The sequence below is a fragment of the Stomoxys calcitrans genome, chromosome 4 (genome assembly GCF_963082655.1).
Source record: "Stomoxys calcitrans chromosome 4, idStoCalc2.1, whole genome shotgun sequence".
In the NCBI taxonomy this organism is placed as follows: domain Eukaryota; kingdom Metazoa; phylum Arthropoda; class Insecta; order Diptera; family Muscidae; genus Stomoxys; species Stomoxys calcitrans.
In genome coordinates this window covers 157,671,594-157,694,755 of record NC_081555.1, presented here as the reverse complement: position 1 = coordinate 157,694,755, position 23,162 = coordinate 157,671,594, and the positions used below count along the sequence as shown (strand labels likewise).

At 37.0% G+C, this 23,162-nt stretch overlaps 3 protein-coding genes across 3 annotated transcripts; all 3 read left to right on the top strand.

The window, feature by feature from the left end:
* The first annotated feature begins 628 nt into the window (after positions 1-628).
* On the top strand, positions 629-2,305 carry LOC106081535 (putative inorganic phosphate cotransporter). Its single transcript, XM_059367328.1, has 4 exons — positions 629-650; positions 766-902; positions 963-2,036; positions 2,102-2,305. The coding sequence occupies exons 1-4, from the start codon at positions 629-631 to the stop codon at positions 2,303-2,305; spliced, it is 1,437 nt and encodes a 478-aa protein (XP_059223311.1).
* Positions 2,306-5,332: 3,027 nt separating this feature from the next.
* On the top strand, positions 5,333-7,017 carry LOC106081527 (putative inorganic phosphate cotransporter). Its single transcript, XM_059367327.1, has 4 exons — positions 5,333-5,354; positions 5,411-5,601; positions 5,665-6,738; positions 6,802-7,017. Exons 1-4 carry the CDS (start codon positions 5,333-5,335, stop codon positions 7,015-7,017), a joined length of 1,503 nt encoding a protein of 500 aa, XP_059223310.1.
* A 12,330-nt stretch (positions 7,018-19,347) lies between these two features.
* Positions 19,348-21,499, top strand: LOC106081643 (putative inorganic phosphate cotransporter). Its single transcript, XM_013243755.2, has 4 exons — positions 19,348-19,445; positions 19,502-19,638; positions 19,763-20,836; positions 20,905-21,499. The coding sequence occupies exons 1-4, from the start codon at positions 19,424-19,426 to the stop codon at positions 21,103-21,105; spliced, it is 1,434 nt and encodes a 477-aa protein (XP_013099209.2). The 5' UTR covers positions 19,348-19,423; the 3' UTR covers positions 21,106-21,499.
* Positions 21,500-23,162: the final 1,663 nt, after the last annotated feature.

The window sequence follows — 23,162 nt, the reverse complement described above, 5'->3', positions numbered from 1 at the left end:
TTTTGCTAGAAGTTTGGTATGTAAAATAAAATTACGCCCTTCAACAAAATTTATTTTGTATTAATTTTTAGCAAAATCCATGGTGGTGGGTTCCCAAGGTTCGGCCCTGTCGAACTTAGCACGCTTTTACATGTTTGCTTATAACTTAACCAAATTGTGATATGGCATAATTAAATGTGAAGACAGTTTAACGAAAACTCAATCAGCTGTCCCATTAGCTATTGTATATCTAATTAAACACTTTCCCATTGACAATCAAAGCTGCTGATAAGAGATTATCAAATGCGAGGGCCACTTTTTCAATACACCTTAAAATTTTTTCAGTAAAGTGTTAGCCGTCTTCTTCACATGGAATAAGAAACCAATAAGCATGCGACGTTTTTATTTTTAACAGTAGTTGTTTAGAAAGCTGCCCTTATTTGATAATCCCCTATGCAGACTGCGAAATTAGCAACTGAAAAAACTCGTTCTTTTAACATTGACTCAATTTCTGTTTACCAGCGTTGGTCAACAATGAAGAGAAATTATTTAAAATTTCATATAAACACCGGTCGAGCTGGACGTGCTAAGACAAGAAACCCCCCAAAAAAAATCAATTCAGTGTCAAGCTCATTCAATAAAACTCAAAATGTCTGAGGGAGAAAGCAAAGGTAGTGTGTGCCCGAGTGAAGAATCAAGGTTTGAAATAATGGAAAGTTTCCAAATTTAGTTTGAAATTTCGGGAATGTTCCCTGAACCTAAACAGTGGCTTTCATGTACTTCCAGGCCCCTTACTGGGTATGAGACATATACAGACCTTTTTGCTGTTCTTTGGTATTGTGGCTATTTACATTAGCCGCGTAAATATTGGAGTTGCAGTGGTGGCTATGACAAATGCAGCAACCACTAATCCAGAGTTTTTGGTGAGTGAAAATTTTGATCTTATTGTCCGAAAATGGGATTAAACAGCAGTTCCCTTTTAGGAGTTCGATTGGAGCAAAAAAGAAATCGCCTACATTTTCTCCAGCTTCTACTGGGGCTATTTCGTCACCCAATTCCCTGGAGGTGCCTTGTGCAAGTATTTAGGTGTCAAGAACACTATAGGCTGGGCCATATTTATTTCCACAGTATTGAGCGCCATAACTCCCTACTGTGTGCTGTGGAAGGGATGGCAGGCATTCTGCCTTATACGATGCATTCAAGGTCTAGCCCAGGGAGTGATATTTCCCTGTGTGCTACAGCATTTGGCCAAATGGTCACCGGCAAAAGAGCGCAATCGTTTGGGGGCCTTCAGTTTTACCGGCTTGGAATGTGGTACAGTCTTGGCTTTAGCTCTTAGCGGGGTTATAGCCAAAGGTCCCTTGGGCTGGCCTGGAATTTCCTATGTTTCGGCCGCCATAGGTTTTGTATGGTGCCTGCTGTGGCTTGTATTCGGGGCCAATAGTGCTGGTGAGACAAGATTTATTTCCAAAGCAGAGAGAAACTTTATCGATTCTTCCAGAGATGCTTCGAGCAATTCTAATAAAAAGAACATTCCCATACCTTGGAAGGCCATAGTGACGTCGGGTCCATTTTTGGCATTGGTTGTGGTACGCTGTGCCCAACTTTATGGTATTTCCACATTGCAAACTCAAATACCCTCCTATTTGCATGGGATACTCAAAATGGAAATCAAATCGAATGCCTTGTATTCGGCCATGCCTTTTCTGGCCAGTTGGTTTACATCCTTTGTTTATATGTTCTTGGGAGATGTACTGCAAGGCAGAGGAATATTAAGTCTGACCGCATTGCGTAGAACTTTTAGCAGTTTGTCTTCCTGGATTCCAGCCTTGGGTCTGATAGCCATTGGATTTATGAATGAGCAGACAAGGTCTTGGGCCTTGGCCATTATGACTTTGAGTGTGGCAGCCAATAGTGGCAAGATAATTGGTATTGCTCTAAACAACATCGATTTATCGCCCAATCATGCAGGTTTATTGATGTCGCTATCAAATACCCCGGCATGCTTTATGTCAGTGATAGCTCCCTTAGTAGTGGGATTTATAGTAACTGATGGGGTGAGTTTGAAGAAAAAAATTTACCCAAAATTTTAGAATTTTACCAAATGTTTCTTTTTATTTAGTCCTCCCGTCTGCAGTGGCAAATTGTCTTTGCCATTGCCGCTGTTATCTTCTTCTTTGGCAATTTGGTCTACATCATATGGGGTTCCACCGATACTCAACCATGGAATGATGAAGACTTTCTGGCAAAAGATTCTGCTGCAAAAGTGACAAAAGGCAGTCCATTAGAGCTACCTGACATAGCATATAAGAAGCCAAAAGTTTGATGTCATATTACATATTTGATAAAACCTTTTGTTGGATCAACTGGTACATGGATAACGGTAACACCAAAAACACAGTCCTGAGGTACTCAACCATGATTTTGTGTTCAAACTTGATGTAGCTAAATAAGTGGTGCTAATTTTTATTGAGATGATATTTATCAATGACCTTATGATACGTTAATAATAAATTTTTTTTTTTTCAAATATATTTTAAAACTAATATCTAAGGTTTTTGGAAATATTAAGGGATCTAAAATTAAATAAAATAAAACAAAAGTTAAAAATTAAATTAAATTAAATTAAATTAAATTAAATTAAATTAAATTAAATTAAATTAAATTAAATTAAATTAAATAAAATTAAATTAAATTAAATTAAATTAAATTAAATTAAATTAAATTAAATTAAATTAAATTAAATTAAATTAAATTAAATTAAATTAAATTAAATTAAATTAAATTAAATTAAATTAAACTAAATTAAATTAAATTAAATTAAATTAAATTAAATTAAATTAAATTAAATTAAATTAAATTAAATTAAATTAAATTAAATTAAATTAAATTAATTAAATTAAATTAAATTAAATTAAATTAAATTAAATTAAATTAAATTAAATTAAATTAAATTAAATTAAATTAAATTAAATTAAATTAAATTAAATTAAATTAAATTAAATTAAATTAAATTAAATTAAATTAAATTAAATTAAATTAAATTAAATTAAATTAAATTAAATTAAATTAAATTAAATTAAATTAAATTAAATTAAATTAAATTAAATTAAATTAAATTAAATTAAATTAAATTAAATTAAATTAAATTAAATTAAATTAAATTAAATTAAATTAAATTAAATTAAATTAAATTAAATTAAATTAAATGAAATGAAATGAAATGAAATGAAATGAAATGAAATGAAATGAAATGAAATGAAATGAAATGAAATGAAATGAAATGAAATGAAATGAAATGAAATGAAATGAAATGAAATGAAATGAAATGAAATGAAATGAAATGAAATGAAATGAAATGAAATGAAATGAAATGAAATGAAATGAAATGAAATGAAATGAAATGAAATGAAATGAAATGAAATGAAATGAAATGAAATGAAATGAAATGAAATGAAATGAAATGAAATGAAATGAAATGAAATGAAATGAAATGAAATGAAATGAAATGAAATGAAATGAAATGAAATGAAATGAAATGAAATGAAATGAAATGAAATGAAATGAAATGAAATGAAATGAAATGAAATGAAATGAAATGAAATGAAATGAAATGAAATGAAATGAAATGAAATGAAATGAAATGAAATGAAATGAAATGAAATGAAATGAAATGAAATGAAATGAAATGAAATGAAATGAAATGAAATGAAATGAAATGAAATGAAATGAAATGAAATGAAATGAAATGAAATGAAATGAAATGAAATGAAATGAAATGAAATGAAATGAAATGAAATGAAATGAAATGAAATGAAATGAAATGAAATGAAATGAAATGAAATGAAATGAAATGAAATGAAATGAAATGAAATGAAATGAAATGAAATGAAATGAAATGAAATGAAATGAAATGAAATGAAATGAAATGAAATGAAATGAAATGAAATGAAATGAAATGAAATGAAATGAAATGAAATGAAATGAAATGAAATGAAATGAAATGAAATGAAATGAAATGAAATGAAATGAAATGAAATGAAATGAAATGAAATGAAATGAAATGAAATGAAATGAAATGAAATGAAATGAAATGAAATGAAATGAAATGAAATGAAATGAAATGAAATGAAATGAAATGAAATGAAATGAAATGAAATGAAATGAAATGAAATGAAATGAAATGAAATGAAATGAAATGAAATGAAATGAAATGAAATGAAATGAAATGAAATGAAATGAAATGAAATGAAATGAAATGAAATGAAATGAAATGAAATGAAATGAAATGAAATGAAATGAAATGAAATGAAATGAAATGAAATGAAATGAAATGAAATGAAATGAAATGAAATGAAATGAAATGAAATGAAATGAAATGAAATGAAATGAAATGAAATGAAATGAAATGAAATGAAATGAAATGAAATGAAATGAAATGAAATGAAATGAAATGAAATGAAATGAAATGAAATGAAATGAAATGAAATGAAATGAAATGAAATGAAATGAAATGAAATGAAATGAAATGAAATGAAATGAAATGAAATGAAATGAAATGAAATGAAATGAAATGAAATGAAATGAAATGAAATGAAATGAAATGAAATGAAATGAAATGAAATGAAATGAAATGAAATGAAATGAAATGAAATGAAATGAAATGAATTGAAATTAAATTAAATTAAATTAAATTAAATTAAATTAAATTAAATTAAATTAAATTAAATTAAATTAAATGAAATGAAATGAAATGAAATGAAATGAAATGAAATGAAATGAAATGAAATGAACTGAAATGAAATGAAATGAAATGAAATGAAATGAAATGAAATGTAATGTAATGTAATGAAATGAAATGGAATGAAATGGAATGGAATGAAATGGAATGGAATAAAATGAATTGAAATTAAATAAAATGAATTGAAATTAAATGAAATTAATTGAAATTAAATGAAATTAATTGAAATTAATTGAAATTAATTGAAATTAATTGAAATTAATTGAAATTAATTGAAATGAAATGAAATGAATTTTAAGCCTTCCGATGGAATTTTTGTTTTACCTCTTTTTTGACGTTGTACTCGATAATGAGCACATCGACGATGCATTGAATATAAAAACAATTTGCGGTAGACGGCCCTTACCAAAAATATACGTATTCTGAAGTAAATAAAATATAATAAAAACTCGTTATCTCTCATTGCCTCAATCTTTGTTTGGCAGCGATGCTTGTTTTTTAACAGAAATTATTTAAGATGTCATATAAACACCGGTCGAGTTTGGGTGCGGATGTATTGTGGTTTATCCCCAAAAATTTAATTGAGTGTATAGATCAGTGCAATCATTCAACATGTCTGGGGAAGAAAGTAAAGGTAAATTGCTTAACTAATGAAACAAAGGTTTTCTTAATGGAAAATTCCAAATGTAGTTTGCTACTATGGTGAATATCCCCTCAACCCAAGTCCAATGTTGATTTTTACAGGCCCCCTATTTGGCATGAGACATTTGCAGACTTTATTACTATTCTTTGGTATTGTCAGCGCTTTCATTATCACCGTCAATATAGGAGTTGCTGTGGTAGCTATGACAAATGCGGCAACCACGAACCCAGAGTTTTTGGTAAGTGAAGCAAATTGGAACTTTGGTCTAAAATTGACACTATGTAATGTGATTCCCTTTTAGGAGTTCAAATGGAGCAAACAAGAAATCGCCTACATTTTCTCCAGCTTCTCTTGGGGTTATGTTATTAGCCAATTCTTTGCAGGGCCTCTATGTAAAGAGCTGGGGGTGAAAAATACTTTCGGCTGGACTATCTTAATTTCGGCTGCATTGAGTGCCATTACTCCCTATTGTGTGATGTGGAAGGGATGGCAGGCATTCTGCCTTATACGATTCATTCATGGTCTTGTTCAAGGGCTGACATTTCCCTGCGCCATCCAGCATTTGGCCAAATGGTTACCCGCAAAGGAGCGCAATCGTTTGGGGGCCTTCAGTTTCACAGGCATGGAATGTGGTACAGTCCTGGCTTTAGCCCTTAGCGGGATTATAGCCAAAGGTTCCATGGGATGGCCTGGCATTTTTTATGTCTCGGCCGGGATAGGTTTCATGTGGTGTCTGCTATGGCTTATTTTTGGCGCCAATAGTGCTGGTGAGACAAGATTCATTTCAAAGGCAGAGAAACATTTTATCGAATCTTCTATAAATGGAGCAAGCAAGTCAGATGTAACAAAAATACCAACGCCTTGGAAGGCCATTTTGACATCGGGCCCATTTTTGGCATTGATTGTAGTTCGCTGTGCTCATGTTTATGGCTGGTCTACTTTCGAGACTCAGATACCCTCCTACTTCCATGGAGTTCTCAAAATGGAAATTAAATCGAATGCCTTGTACTCAGCCTTGCCTTTTCTGGCCAGTTGGTTTATATCATTTGTTTATATGTTCTTGGGAGATGTACTGCAAGCCAAAGGAACTGTAAGTCTAACCGCACTGCGAAGAATTTTCAGCAGTTTGGCATCATGGATTCCAGCACTGGGTTTGATAGCTATTGGCTTTATGAATCAGGAGACTAAGACTTGGGCCTTGGCCATTATGATTTTGAGTGTGGGTGCCAATAGTGGCAAGACAATTGGCATTCTTCTAAATAACATAGATTTATCGCCCAACCATGCTGGTGTATTGATGGCCCTCTCGAATATTCCAGCCTTTTCGATGGCCATAATATCTCCCCTGGTTGTGGGATTTATTGTCACCGATGGAGTAAGTTGAACGAATATTTAAGCTCTTGAAAATGTTGTAACATTTTGATTTGGTTTTTTTCAGTCATCCCGTCTGCAATGGCAAATTGTTTTTGCTATAGCCTCTGTAATTTTCTTCCTTGGAAATTTGGTTTACATCATATGGGGTTCCACTGATGCTCAACCATGGAATGATGAAAATTTTCTGGCGAAGGATTCTGCCACATCAGTGACAAAAGAGAGTCAGTCAGAGAGTCAACCAGATGTAGCAAAAAAGGAAACAAAACAAAATGTGATTTAATATTATGTAGATTAAAATGACTGGAACACGAAAACAAGGTGGACACCCAAATTATTTGTAATTCGAATTTTTATTCTCTTTCGAGGCGAGCTTAAGAACATTGGACCATAAGAACATTACAACAGATTCAGAGTGCGTGTGGTCTTAGCATTGGCAATACGGTGAGGACCCCGCCTATTAGATCAGTGGAGACTATTCTGCACCTAAGAATATACATTAAATATGAGTGTGACGCATTGCTGCCATCGGTACTGTCTTGGATTGCCGGAACAATAGTATTGCCATCTGGAAGTTCATGCTAAACGGATGGATCTGGAGGTTATAACGAGTCAATTTAAACTCGTACATGACATACCATTCTTCCCACTGTGTAACATTGACCATTTCCGAATACCATTGATTGACCTACACTTATTGCGAATGTTTGATTTTGATTAATTACATTTTACGACGATCCTAGCCACTGTACTGTCGTCGTGTTTCTACCACTGTGCCATCCATCCGCATGAGCCACTCAACCAATCATACATACGCATGACCCAGCCACACAACCACTCATTCATATATACGATCGTCAACGGCCAGCAAAGTAAAAAGGTGTTAAGTTCGGCCGGGCCGATCATTGGATACCCACCACCTCGGGTATATATGTAAACCACCTTTCGTCATAATCCGGTGAAAAATGCTTAATTTATGCCCCCATAGCAGCTTCATCGAAATATGGTCCGATTTGGACAGGGATATTGAAAGGTCTAATAATAGAACAAAATATTGGTCTTTTTGGTAGCCGTACCCAAATAAAGACCGATCTGAACCATATACGACACGGATGTCGAAAAGCCTAACATAAGTCACTGTGTCAAACTTCAGCGAAATCGGATTATAAATGTGCTTTTTATGTGGCCAAGTCCTTAAATCGAGAGATCGGCCTGTATGGAAGCTATATCCAAATCTAAACCGATCTGGGCCAAATTAAAGACGGCTGTCGACGGGCCTCAAGAACGCCATCAATTCTTAATAGCCTCCTTTGTCTGGTATTGAATTGATACCAAATGGTATTAAAAATTTTTGCCAATGATGCGAACAAACTAATACCAGTCGGTATTGGCAAAGTACCGTAATTATTCTATCAAGGTAGGAAATTAGTTCGCATCCTAAAGCGACTAGGCAACTAGTTCGCATCCTAAAACTGATTCGTTCGCATCCTAACGCAACTAGAAAACGGCCTAACACAACTCACTGTCCCAAATTTCGACGAAATCAGACAATAAATGCGCCTTTTATGGGTCCAAAACCTTAAATCGATGGATCGGTCTATATGGCAGCTATATCCAAATCTGAACTAATCTGAGCCAAATTGCAGAAATATGTCGAAGAGCCTAACACAGCTCACTGTCCCAAATTTTGGCGAAATCGGAAAACAAATGCGCCTTTTATGGGTCTAAAACCTTAAATCGAGAGATCGGTCTATAAGGCAGATAAATCAACTTAAAGAAGAATGTCGAAGTGCCTAACACAACTCACCGTCCAAAATTTTAGCAAAATCGGACAATAAATGCGCCTTTTATAGGTCCAATGCCTTAAATAAACAGATCGGTCTATATGGCATCTATATCCAAATCTGAACCGATCTGAGCCAAATAGCAGAAAGTTGGTAAAGAGCCTTGCGCAGCTCACTGTCCCAAATTTCGGCGACATCGGAAAATAAATGCTCCTTTTATGGGACCAAGACCTTAAATCGAGAGATTGGTTTATATGGCAGCTATATCCAAATCTGAACCGATATGAACCAAGTTAAAGAAGGACGTCGAAGAGTCTAACACAATTCACTGTCCCAAATTTTGGGACTTAAATCGAGAGATTGGTTTATATGGCAGCTATATCCAAATCTGAACCGATATGAACCAAGTTAAAGAAGGATGTCGAAGAGTCTAACACAATTCACTGTCCCAAATTTTGGCAAAATCGGATAATAAATGCGCCTTTTATGGGTCCAAGACCTAAAAGAGAGAGATCGGTCTATATGGCAGCTATATCCAAATCTGGTCGGATCTGTGCCATATTGCAGAATTATGTCGAGGAGCTTAACCCAACTCACTGTCCCAAATTTCAGCAAAATCAGATAATAAATGTGGCTTTTATGGGCCTAAGACCCAAAATCGGCGGATCGGTCTATATGGGGGCTATATCTAGATATACTCCGATATGGCCCATTTTCGAACTTAACCTGCCTATGGACAAAAAAGAAGCTGTGCAAAGTTTCACCTCAATATCTCTATTTTTAAAGACTGTAGCGTGATGTCAACTGACAGACGGACGAACATGGCTAGATCGTCTTAGATTTTTACGCTGATCAAGAATATATATAACTTTATAGGGTCGGAAATGGATATTTCAATGTATTGGAAACGGAATGACAAAATGAATATACCCCCATCCTTCGGTGGTGGGTATAAAAACGTATAGCACGGCCACACAGCCATTCATACTAATGTCAGTTTCAGTACAAGTTACGAGCATTCAGACACACCGATGCAAAAGGCATACGGTCGGGCATGGAAATTGACATTTTGACACAGGTGCTCACACTGATTGTCGTTATTCGACGTATATTTTAACAACACAAATGGCATATAATTCTCACTTGGTTGATATAGCAATTGCTACTTAATTTCACCTTTTTAGGACTGGCGATGAGTCGTTAAGCTGACTGAAAATTAAGACATGGCTAGAAAGCCTCGAAGCCTTAGGATTTTATCACCGAATTACGCAATTCGGTCGGCTCCTCATTGACGGATCCGTTGATAACATAAATAAGGGGAATGCACCCAGAGAAAAATTTGATACCAAACGTGCTCATTTCAGTACCATACGGTATTAATAGTAAAGCAACACCGTATGGTACAAAACCAATATCGGATGGTTAATAGCCTCCTTTTCTGGTATTGAATTCATACCAAATGGTATTAAAAATCTTTGCCAATGACGCGATCAAACTAATACCAGGCGGTATTGGCAAAGTATCGTCATTTTTCTATCAGGGTTGAAAATTAGTTCGCATCCTAATGCGATTAAGCAACTAGTTCGCATCCTAAAGCTGATTCGTTCGCATCCTAACGCAACTAGAAAACTAGTTCGCATCCTAACGTGACTATTCGCATCCCAACGCTGATTCTTTCGCATCCTAAGGCGACTAGGTAACTAGTTCGCATCTTAACTCAACTAGGCAACTAGTTCGCATTCTAACGCTGATTCGTTCTTATCCTAACGCAACCAGAAAACTAGTTCGTATCCTAACGTGACTGGGCAACTATTCGCATCCAAACGCTGATTTTTTTGCATCCTAAGGCGACATGTTAACTATTTAGCATCCTAACGCGACAAGGCAACTAGTTCGCATCCTATCGTTGATTAGTTCGCATCATAACGCTGATTCGTTCGCATCCTAACTCGACTAGTCCGCTAGTTTTCCGTTTATCGCAGCGCGACCAGTTCGCATCCATACTATATTGCACACCCTTTTCCCTTAACTATACTCTTGTCTTCCAGACTCCAACCAAAGTGGCGGTGATGCCCACGGTGGGCGCATAATCCAACTCTTAGCCCTCGTTTAAGTCCGTCGCCTGAAGACAACCAAATACCAGCCGAATTCTTGACAGCCAGACAACACAACCAGCTCGAACCGTCCGAATACCCAAGAAACCAGCTGAATTCCGAATCTACCTAAAGCAGTTAATCATTGGCCTACATCAAGCGCCTACAGGCTAAAGCGCCTCATTGACAGTCACCAACCAATACCCTGCACCAGAGAGCCTAAAACACCATCTTTAATTGTAAAAAGGTATATAAACAATAAAATCTGTACTGCGTACCCTGAAGGGGATTTATAAGTGTGTTATTATTTAAGGTTTGTGGGTCCTTAAAGGTAAACCCTGGACGGCTGCTGAACTACCTCAGCCGTAGACCTAACCACGTAACAAAGTCTTCATTCAGGAACCAGGGACTGAGATCTGTTACTGACCGCCTCACTATACTACAGATCTTCCGGCGGAGATCCGTGCGATCAAAAAATGCGTGAGATGATATGGTGTTAGCGTGACATCGCCGAGTGTGAACAAATTTACAGACAGTATACTTCTAATCACGGCCAGGACAGTAAAGTCACAAATATTCTACAGTTTCAGGTACTCCTTTCAGGGTGACGCAGTCCACGTCAAGGGATTGGGGCATATGCGAATAGGCATATAGCACCGATAAACAGTGAAACGGTCGGTTGGACAACTAAATCCAATGGGTAGATCTGGATTGTGAGTAGACGAGACTATTACTGGGAGGCAGAGCGGAATTTCTTGTAACGAATACTTCAGGGTTACTTTTCGTCTATAGAGAGAAAGCCGATTTAAGACATAGGTTTATGTCTAAACGCCAAAAAAAAAAATAAAACATTTTTACCGCACAAAAACTACTTTTATGGCGAAGTTTTTCTTTTGTGTAAGGTTTCTGTATAAGGTTTGGCTTCAACACATCAAATGTTAATCATAAATGTAGCATTATTGAACGTAACTAACTTTGTGTGTTTTTTCGAATATATTCCAGCTCGAAATAATTTTCTCTCTCTGCTCAAAGAATAGCATAGCAAAGAACTTATAAAAGTTAGGCAAGTGTGTGCCGTTTTCAAAACATTTTGACTGGCATGGTGGATCGCGATTTCTGATACGCCATGTATCTTCATCAACACCTTTGTCAAATTGATTAAGGTACTCTACATAACCAACGACTATTGAGAACGGGGTGAGCATGCTTTTGTTTAGAATTAGGGCTCAATAAGTGAGAAGAGAGAAGAAAGATTTATTTTCCAATATATAATATGTGTTTAGGCCACATTGACCAACAGCTCAGCTACAGGCAGTTCGTTACGCACTTTTATTTGGATCTTTCTGTAACTAACTTTGTTCATTGTAACCCCTTTAGCATCTCAGACATCGTTAAAAGGGCTTTTCTTTTGTTGTAAAATCAAAAATTGTTTAATGGCAAAAGTGTTTCGATATACGCAAACGATTATTCGTTTACTGGACCAATAATTTATGTCTTGTTGAACCCACCACCGAAGAACGGGGCTATATTCATTTTGTCATTCTGCTTGCAACACATCGAAATATCCATTTCCGATTTTATAAAGTACATATATACTTGATCAGCGTAAAAATCTAAGACGATCTAGCCATACCCGTCTGTCTATTGAAATCACGCTACAGTCTTTAAAAATTGAGATATTTAGAAGAAACTATTCACAGATTTTTTTTTTGTCCATAAGCAGGTTAAGTTCGAAGATGAGCTATATCTTGATGTAGAACCCATATAGACCGATCCGCCGATAGGCCCATAAAAGCCACTTTTTTATTGGATTTTGCTGAAATTTGTGACAGTGAGTTGTGTTAAGCCCTTCGACATATTTCTTTAATTTGGCCTAGATCGGTCCTGTTTGGATATGACTGTCATATGGACCGATCTCTCGATTTAAGGTCTTGCGCCCATAAAAGGCGCATTTATTGTCCCATGTCGCCGAAATTTGGGACACTGAGTTGTGTTGGGTCCTTCGACATTCTTCTTCAATTTGGCTCAGATCGGTTCAGATTCGGATATAGCTGCCTATAAACCGATCTCTCGATTTAAGGTCATGCGCCCATAAAAGACGCATTTATTGTCCGATGTCGCCGAAATTTGCGGACAGTGAGTTGTGTTAGGCTCTTCAATATCTTTCTTCAATTTGGCCTTGATCGGTCCAGATTTGGATATAGCTGCCATATAGACCGATCTCTCGATTTAAGGTTTTGGGGCCATAAAAGGCTAATTGATTGTACGAGTTCGCCGAAATTTGGAACAGTGAGTTGTATTAGGCTCTTTGAAATTGTTCAGCATCTTCTCCCAAATCTGTGCAGATTTGAATATAGCTGCCATATAGACCGATATGTCGATTTAAAGTCTTGGCCCCATAAAATTCGCATTTATAATCCGATTTCACTGTAATTTGACACAGTGACTTATGTTAGGCTTTTCAACATCCGTGTCGTATATGGTTCAGATCGGTTTATTTTTAGATAAAGCTATTAAAAAGGCCATTATTTAGTTATATACAAATGATCAATGACTTGAACTTATTAGTATTTTGGTCCAAATCAGAACATATTTCGGTATAGCTGCTATGGGGCATAAGGTATGCCTTTTGCACTAGATTTTGACGAAAGGTGGTTTATCCAAAGTTCGGTGGGTATCCAAAGTTCGGCCCGGCCGAACTCAACGCCTTTTTATTACTTGTGTCTCTCCTACTAGAGAGATATATACGCTCAAATACTCCCCCTGTATTTGAGCGTATAGACCAATAAAAGATATTCGCACCAATGAAAGATACTCGCACTGTGTACGTAAAATGCAAATTTTGCCCATGAACATTCCGCTAAGGAACAGGGGCAAACTTCTCACCTATCAATGAGTGCAGTCCGATTCAAGTTTAAGCTCAATGATAAGGGGCCTCCTTTTTATAGCCGAGTCTGAACGGCGTGCCGCAGTGCGACACCTCTTTGGAGAGAAGTTTTACTTGGCATATTACCGCACAAATGTTGCCGGCATTAGGAGGGGAAAGCCACCGCTGAAAAATTTTTCTGATGGTCTCGCCAATATTCGAACCCAGGCGTTCAGCGTCATAGACGGACATGCTTACCTCTGCGCTAAGGTGGCCACTGTGTACGCACACAAGAAAATAATCGCAAGTGAGCCCAAAGGCTTGCACATACTAGCAATTGAGTGCTCATCACTGATGTAGGTACATTCTACCACATAAACATTTGTCTTCTTTTTTTGACTGAGCAAACAGCAGCCTGGTCGAGAGCGGTAGGTAAATTCGGAAAGTGGCAATTTTTAAAATTTCGCCATAGGTAAATAATGCTGGCATTTTCAATCACAAAAATTATTACAGCAACAGACAAAAGACTACCAGGTATAAGAATTTCTAAGGCATACACATTGTTTGGTTATATTTATGCGATAAAAAATATCCCACCCAAAGTAGGTATTTAAATGTGCGGAAACAACAACTAGTATAAGTATTTTTTTGGTTTTGTAGTTGTTTTCTTTTCTGGTGAACATATACAGCAGATTATAATACAAAACTTCAATGGAGTAGTGAGAAAATGGAAAGCTGTTAAAAAGATTTCAATAAAACTCTAAGAAAGTGCCACAGAAGATATCACATTCGGCTCTGCCCAATTTGCGCATTTTAGTTTTGACTCCAAAGTCTGGAGTCATAAATCAGCAATAATGAGTATGCGATATTTCCCTCTGCAACCAACCGGTACAAATAACCAAATATTGTTAATTATTATACATAAACCATCATTTAATATTATCATATAATATGTAGTCAATTATAGGAAGTGCTTTTTAATAACTGGTGTTTACAATTATTTGCAATTTATTTGTAAACATTAAAATTGTGAACTCAAACATTGAGAGCTTGTTCTAGATATAATGAAAATATGTGAATAAACGAACGAGGGTTACTCCAAAAGGAAACAGCTATAAAATGGAAGTCCCTTATCACTGAGTTTAAAACTTGGATGGGATAGCACTTATTGATATATGAAGAGTTTGCCCCCTTTTTGCTTACTGGAATTTTCGTAGACAAATTTGTATTTAAAGAAATAAAGATGTTAAGGCATGTTATAGACCTATTTTGCCCAAATTTACCGCGAATAATGGAAGGAGTAACATAACACTGCGTGCAAAATTTTAGACAAATTTCGTAACAATTGCGGCTTTCAAGATCTCAAAATTTCAAATTGGGAGAACTGTTTAAATGGGAGCTATATCTGGCTATACACTATGAAAAAACTGTATCTGCAAACTTTTAGCCAAATTGGTGAATAGTAGTTTCTTCTGGAGGCTCACGAAATCAAGTCGAAGAACAGGGAGCTATATCCACATCTGCAACGATTTAGCCCATTTAAAATCCCCAAGGCTCAATAGCCAAATGAAGTATATGTGCAAAATTGCAAGAGGATATCTTTATTCACTCGACCACTATAGTGATTCCACAAATGGACATAGCTAATCCAACTTAGAATATCAAGACGATCAATGTATATACCTATTGGGGTCGCAGGTCAATATTTCGAAGTTTTGCAAATGGAATGACTAAGTAAGAATATCCCCCATCATTAAAAGTAATTTTGTTTGCACAAAAACATAGTGGCTAGGGAATATTAAGACTTTTTGTACCCTCTAAAATACCTGGTTGTTTTGCCGGACAGGAAATTGAACTTTAAACCCAACATTTTGGAAAGGGCAAGAAAGGCAACTTTTGCCCTATACACCTGCAAGAGAGCCATTGACAAAAGTTGGGGGTTTACACCGCGCGACATGCATTGGGTATATACTGCAGTTGTCAGACCTATAATGCTATATGGTGTAGTGGTCTGGTGGACGGCGCTTCAAAAGTCCACCTACTGTTTCAATACTCAACCGCATCCAAAGGATGCCTTGTTTATGCATCACAGCCGCACTGAGGACGACACCATCTGATGCACTGAATTTAATGGTACATCTAATGCCTGTGGACATTGTGGCTAGACAAATTGCTGCGACCACTGCCGCGAGGCTAAGGGAGCTTTCCCTTAGGGCATGTGGCAGCTACGAACACTCAAAGGTGGTTTACATATATACCCGAGGTGTTGGGTATCTAAAGTTCGACTCGGCCGATCTGATAATCCTTAATACAATGACCGATGTTTCAGTCAGTGTGGATTACACCATACCTGAGCCCCTTTTTGATAAAAAGTTCTGTACCACGTTTCCTGATGGAATCAGTTGGAACTACGATATCCCTGGTAATAAAAGTTATATAGACTTCCATACGAATGGTTCCAAACTAGACGACCAGGTGGGCTTTGGGGTGTTCTCTAAAGATCTAGAACTGGTCGTATCGAAAAGATTACCCGACCACTGCAGTGCGTATCAAGCGGAGATCCTTGCAATTAAGGAAGAGGTGGAAAGGCTAAGATATAATGTCATAACAATGATTGGCATAAATATCTTCTCAGTCAGCCAGGTAGCCATTAAATCCCTGTTGAATGTATTTCTGAACACAAAAACCGCCCTCGACTGTCGCAGATCTCTTAACGAGATGGTTGAACAGTTCAAAATTCACCTGTTCTGGGTGCCGGGCCACAGAGATATCCCAGGGAATTGTAAAGCGGATGAGCTTGCGAGACTAGGAACTACCCTACACATTCCAGGGATACAGGAATCTATGGGTATGTCTCTAGCGACATGTAAGCTAAGTTTTCAGGACCAGGCCCGAAGGACAACGAATGATAGATGGTCACAAAGAGGGGGCTGTGAGCAAATCAAAACTATGTGGCCTAATCTAGACTTCAAGAGGTCTATCGCTTTGCTGTCATGAGCTAAAACTGACGTCTCAGTCATTGTGTCCGTCATGACAGGTCACAGTCCAATCAGAAAACATGCTGACAGGCTAAAGGTTGTCAGCAACGACTTTTGCAGAAGCTGTATGAACATCGACGAAGAAGAAGAAATTATAGAACACCTTCTGTGTGTATGTCCCGCACTAGCAGTCAAAAGGAGTTCACCTTTAGGTTCTCATTTCTTTGAGAATCTGTCTGATTTAGCGGATGTTAACATTCGTTGTTGTTGTTGGGCTTTTTGAAGCGACCGGGATGGTTCAAAGGAACTAGAAGGCATCTTCCGTTTTCTGTTCATGTGGTATCACAATGGATGGAAACGTCTAAGTGAGTCTGATGGCAGAATGCCACTATAATTTAACCTAACCTAACAATACCCACCACCATAAGAGAGGGCTATACTTATATGTTCATTCTGTTTGTAATACCTCGAAATATGGATCTTCGACCCAGTGAAGTAAATATATTCTTGATCATCTAAAATATTCCGTTTGCCCGCCCTCCCGTCTGAAGAAATCACGATAGCGCTCGAACACGTAGTGCTAACCGCATGAAATTTTTCACAGATACTTCTTATTGATGTAGATCGTTGGGTATTGTAAATGGGGCATATTGGTTCAGATTTGGATATAGCTATGGGATCACCCGCCCTATATCATGTTATAGACCGATTTGAACGGTATTTAGCAAATTTTAGCCAAATCTAACAGAAATTGCAGTTTCCAGGATCTTAATAAGACAAATCGGAGATCGGTTTATATGGGAGCGGCCATGTCCGCCCATCTGTCTGTCGAAAGCATGCTAACTTTCGAAAAAGTAAGGTTAGTCGTTTGAAATTTTACACAGATACTTCTTATTTTTGTATGTCGGTTGGTATTTTAAATGGGCCAAATAGGTCCATGTTTTGATATAGATGCCATATCAACCGATCTCTAGATTTGACTTCTTGAGCCTTTTGAGGGCGCAATTCTAATATGATTTGGCTAACATTTTTATACCCTCCACCATAGGATGGGAGGTATACTAATTTCGTCATTCTGTTTGTAACACCTCGTATGAGACCCCATAAAGCATATATATTCTTGATCGTCGCGACATTTTATGTCGATCTAGCCATGTCCGTCCGTCTGTCTGTCCGTCCGTCTGTCTGTCGAAAGCACGCTAACTTCCGAAGAAGTAAAGCTAGCCGCCTGAAATTTGAAATTTTGCACTAATACTTCTTATTAGTGTAGGTCGGTTGGTATTGTAAATGGTCCATATCGGTCCATGTTTTGATATAGCTGCCATATAAACCGTTCTTGGGTCTTGACTTCTTGAGCCTCTATGGGGCGCAGTTCTTATCCGATTTGAATGAAATTTTGCACGGCATATTTTGTTATGATATCCAACAACTGTGCTAAGTATGGTTCAAATCGGTCCATAACCTGATATAGCTGCCATATAAACCGATCTTGGGTCTTGACTTCTTGAGCCTCTATAGTGCGCAATTCTTATCCGATTGGAATGAAAGTTCGCACGACGTGTTTTGTTATGATATCGAACAAGTTCAAATCGGTGTATAACCTGATATAGCTGTCATATAAACCGATCTTGAGTCTTGACTTCTTGAGCCTTTAAAGGTCGCAATTATTATCCGATTTGCCTGAAATTTTGTACGACGGATCCTCTCTTGACCATCAACATACGTTTTTATAATGGTCCGAATCGGTCTATAGCCCGATACAGCTCCCATATTAATCGATATCTCTATTTTACTTCTTGAGCCCCCAAAGGGCACAATTCCTATTCGAATTGGCTGACATTTTACACAGATCTCCAACATATATTTTAATTGTGGTCCAAACCGGATCCTATCTTGATATCGCTCTAATAGCAGAGCAAATCTTTTCTTTTATCCTTTTTTGCCTAAGAAGAGATGCCGGGAAAAGAACTCGACAAATGCGACCCATGGTGGAGGGTATATAAGATTCGGCCCGGCCGAACTTAGCACCCTTTTACTTGTTCACATTGCGGTTGGTTTTAACTTCCAATAACTGTCCCATTTATGATCGAAATAGTTTCATAACCTGAAATACCTTCCATATAAACCGATTACTCGATTTGACTTCCTAGGCGTCTAGAGGGCGCAACTCTGGCCGGATATGGCTAAGACTTTGAATGTGGCGTTTTATTATGATTTCCAATAACTGTGCCAAATATGAATCGGTTTATAACCAGATGCAGCTCCCCTTATATACCGATCACCCGATTTGACTACTTGAGCCTCTAGAGGCCTCAATTACTAACCGATTTGGTTTGAATTCTGAAAGTGGTATTTTTCCAAGAACTTGTGCTAAGCGATCCATGGTGTAGGGTATATAAGATTCGGCCTATCCGAACTTAAGGCGCTTTTACTTGTCTATTTAATAACACCAGCTTTTGTTAACCGATTCTAATAGGCATTAAATGTTGTTCACTTACACACCTGCTTGCGAGACCCCCATCATTAGCGTTGGTGCCAAATGTTTTGAACTAAAAAGTTATTACATAAATATTGTGTTGCCCAAAAAGTAATTGCGGATTTTTTAAAAGAAAGTAAATGCATTTTTAATAAAACTTAGAATGAATTTTAATCAAATATACTTTTTTTACACTTTTTTTCTAAAGCAAGCTAAAAGTAACAGATGATAACTGACAGAAGAAAGAATGCAATTAGAGAGTCACAAGCTATGAAAAAATTTGTCAACGGCGACTATATGAAAAATCCGCAATTACTTTTTGGGCAACCCAATATTTCATGCAAATTTAAAAATTCTAATGAGCCACAAAGTAAACTCCATGTTCATATTCGAAACTATTTCATATTTTCAAATAAACGCTGGTTAGCACAAGCAACCGACGTGTTTTGCATTATTGTCACTTTTAGTGTGACGCTAAAAAAATTCCTCATTATGTCTGAGGATGAGTGTAAAGGTGAACTAAGGTATTGCAAATTTTGGAATATTTTTTTATTTTTTTTTTAATTCCAGGCCCCAAAATCGGCATGAGACATGTACAGAGTTTTTTGCTGTTCTTTGGTTTCATGTCCATATACATCAGCCGCATGAACATTGGAGTTGCCTTAGTGGCCATGACAAATGCCAATACAACGAATCCGGATTTTGTGGTGAGTATAGTTTTCTGTTATGACTCTCAACAACTGCGTCAAGTACGGTCCAATGCTGTTTATAACCATATGGGCTCCCATATTTTAGCAGAATCCAAGATTCGTACTCTTTTTTCTTTTCCAGGAATTTAATTGGACTCAAAAAGAAATCTCCTATATACTCTCCAGTTTTTATTGGGGCTGCTTCATAACACAATTCCCCGGTGGAAATATATGCAAATATTTTGGTGTCAAAAAATCATTGGGATGGGCCACTTTCATTTCGGCCATCTTATGTGCCATAACACCGCGCTGTGTCATGTGGAAGGGATGGCCAGCATTTTGTGTCATAAGGAGTCTTCAAGGCCTATCACAAGGTCTGATTTATCCCAGTGTTGTGCAACACCTGGCCAATTGGTCACCATTGCAAGAACGTAATCGTTTGGGTGCCTTTAGTTTTACCGGCGTGGAATGTGGTGTTGTATTGGCCCTATCACTCAGCGGCATTATCGCCAAAGGTCCCATGGGTTGGCCTGGCATTTCGTATGTGTCAGCGGGCTTGTGTTTTACCTGGTGTCTGCTGTGGTTGATCTTGGGGGCGAATAGTGTGCGCGAGTCCCGGTTTATAAGCCAAGCTGAGAGGTTGTACATTGAATCATCCATGGCCAATGTAAGCAATACGCAGAAAAGTAAAATACCCACTCCCTGGAGGGCCATACTGACATCGGTACCATTTCTGTCGTTGGTGGTGGCGCGTTGCTCTCAACACTATGGTGTTTCCACTTTGCAGACTCAAACACCCGCCTATCTACATGGAGTGCTCAAGATGCAAATCAAATCGAATGCCTTGTATTCGGCCCTGCCCTTTCTGGCCTGTTGGTGTACATCCTACCTGTACATATTTATGGGAGATGTTTTGCGATCGAAGGGTATATTAAAATTAACAGCTTTACGCAGAACCTTTAGCATTATGGCATCATGGATCCCGGCAATGGCTTTGGTGGCCCTGGGTTTTATGAATGAGCAGCGTAGAACCTGGGCCTTGGTCATTATGACATTGGGTGTGGCAGCCAATAGTGGCAAGATAATGGGCATATGTTTAAACAACATAGATTTATCACCCAATCATGCTGGTGTTTTAATGTCCCTAACAACTACACCAGCAAGTCTTATGCCTTTGATATCTCCGCTGGTTGTGGGTGTTGTGGTCAGCGATAGAGTAAGTTTTTGCCCACATCACATGGGTGGAGCTGTAAGTAAGTTTTATAGTGTTTTTCTACTTTCTAGACATCCCCTCATCAATGGCAAATTGCCTTTGGCATAGCTGCTGCTATTTTCTTCTTAGGAAATTTGGTCTACATTAGCCTTGGAACTACAGAAACTCAACCCTGGAATGATGAATATTACCTAACAAAAGATTGCCCAGAATCAAAAACAAGAGAAAATTTGTTGGAATCAACTCCAAAAGCTGCAATTGTCAGAGCATGAAAATTGTCGTTAACTTACAAAGAAAAGTTTGCAGAAATTTTGAATTAAAGTCACCATGCGACTATAAAAATTCACATGTTTCAAATAAAACCAGTAAGGAAAGGCAAAATTCGGGCGGAGCCGACTATATAATACCCTAAACCAACGAGTCTACGTAATACTATTAATATAGCACTTATATCCAAATTTGGTCAGACTTTAATTTTGCATACCTATTGAAATATCGAGTGGAACCTTAAACGATTATCTTACAATGGTACGAAAATTGTGGCTCCTACAGCCTTAGAAGTCGAAACGCACAACAGATATATTGGGTTGCCCAAAAAGTAATTGCGGATTTTTTAAAAGAAAGTAAATGCATTTTTAATAAAACTTGGAATGAACTTTAATCAAATATACTTTTTTTACACTTTTTTTTAAAGCATGCTAAAAGTAACAGCTGATAACTGACAGAAGAAAGAATGCAATTACAGAGTCACAAGCTGTGAAAAAATTTGTCAACGCCGACTATATGAAAAATCCGCAATTACTTTTTGGGCAACCCAATATATGGGAGTTTTATCTACATCGATTTTGATGAAATTTTGCACACGCATTAGGATCTCAATTAAACCATCTCATGAAAATTTTTGTAGAGATCGGACCAAAATTGTGGCTTCTACAGCCTTAAAAAACCATATCGGATCTAAAATATATATGGGAGCCATATCTAAATCTGCACCGATTTTGATGAAACTTTGCACACATATAAGGACGTTGAATAAAACGGCCCATGCCAAATTTTGTAGAGATCGGACCAAAATTGTGGCTTCTGCAGCCTTAAAAGGTCATATCGGATGAAAGATATATATGGGAGCTTTATCTAAATCTGAACCGATTTAGATGAAATTTTGCCCACATATTGGGACGACAATAAAATTTTGGAAACTTTTTGGGTCGTTAAAAAAAACACTTTGTGCCAAATTTTGTAAAGATCGGACCGAAATTCTAGCTTCTATAGCTTAAAAAGGGCACATCGGATGAAAAATATATATGGGAGCTATATCTAAATCTGGACCGATTTCAATAAAATTTTGCAAGCATTTTGGGTCGTTAAAAAAAACACTTCGTGCCAAATTTTGTAAGGATTGGACCGAAATTGTAGCTTCTAAAGCTTAAAAAGGGCACATCGGATGAAAGATATATATGGGAGCTATATCTAAATCTGCACCGATTTTTATGAAACTTTGGACACATATGAGGACATTCAATAAAACGCTCCATGCCGAATTTTGTAAAGATCAGACTAAAATTGTGCCTGCTACAGCCTTAAAACTTCATATTGGAAGAAAGATATATATGAGAGCTATAAATAAATCTGATCCGATTACGATGAAATTTTGCACACATATTGGGACGTTACAAAAAGCACTTCGTGCCAAAATTTGTAAAGATCGGACCAAAATTGTGCCTTCTACGGCCTTAACAGGTCAAATCGGACGAAAGTTATATATGGGAGCTATATCTAAATCTGGACCGATTTAGATGAAATTTTGCACACATATTGGGACGTTACAAAAATCACTTCGTGCCAAATTTGGTAGAGATCGCACCAAAATTGTGGCTCCAACAGCTTTAAAAGTGCATATCGGATGAAAGATAAATATGGGAGCTATATCAAAATCTGAACCGACTTTTATGAAACTTTGCACACATATGAGGACGTTGAATAAAACGCTCCATGCCAAATTTTATAAAGATCGGACTAAAATTGTGCCTGCTACAGCCTTAAAAGGTCATATCGGATGAAAAATATATATGGGAGCTATTTCTAAATCTGAACCGATTTTTATAAAACTTTACACACATATTGGGACGTTACAAAAAGCACTTCGTGCCAAAATTTGTAAAGATCGGACCAAAATTGTGCCTTCTACTGCCTTAATAGGTCAAATCGGACGAAAATTATTTATGGAAACTATATCTAAATCTGAACCGATTTAGATGAAATTTTCCACACATATTGGGATGTCACAAAAAGCAGTTCGTGCCAAATTTCATAGAGAGCGCACCAAAAT

Bases quoted from the DNA above. Each gene is read 5' to 3' on its own strand.
- LOC106081527 (XM_059367327.1), top strand. From the start codon at position 5,333: ATGTCTGGGGAAGAAAGTAAAG. The intron at 5,355-5,410 runs GTAAATTGCTTA...TTCCAAATGTAG, and splicing joins GTCTGGGGAAGAAAGTAAAG to TTTGCTACTATGGTGAATAT. The intron at 5,602-5,664 runs GTAAGTGAAGCA...ATTCCCTTTTAG, and splicing joins CCACGAACCCAGAGTTTTTG to GAGTTCAAATGGAGCAAACA.
- LOC106081643 (XM_013243755.2), top strand. From the start codon at position 19,424: ATGTCTGAGGATGAGTGTAAAG. The intron at 19,446-19,501 runs GTGAACTAAGGT...TTTTAATTCCAG, and splicing joins GTCTGAGGATGAGTGTAAAG to GCCCCAAAATCGGCATGAGA. The intron at 19,639-19,762 runs GTGAGTATAGTT...TTTCTTTTCCAG, and splicing joins CAACGAATCCGGATTTTGTG to GAATTTAATTGGACTCAAAA.
- LOC106081535 (XM_059367328.1), top strand. From the start codon at position 629: ATGTCTGAGGGAGAAAGCAAAG. The intron at 651-765 runs GTAGTGTGTGCC...ATGTACTTCCAG, and splicing joins GTCTGAGGGAGAAAGCAAAG to GCCCCTTACTGGGTATGAGA. The intron at 2,037-2,101 runs GTGAGTTTGAAG...CTTTTTATTTAG, and splicing joins GATTTATAGTAACTGATGGG to TCCTCCCGTCTGCAGTGGCA.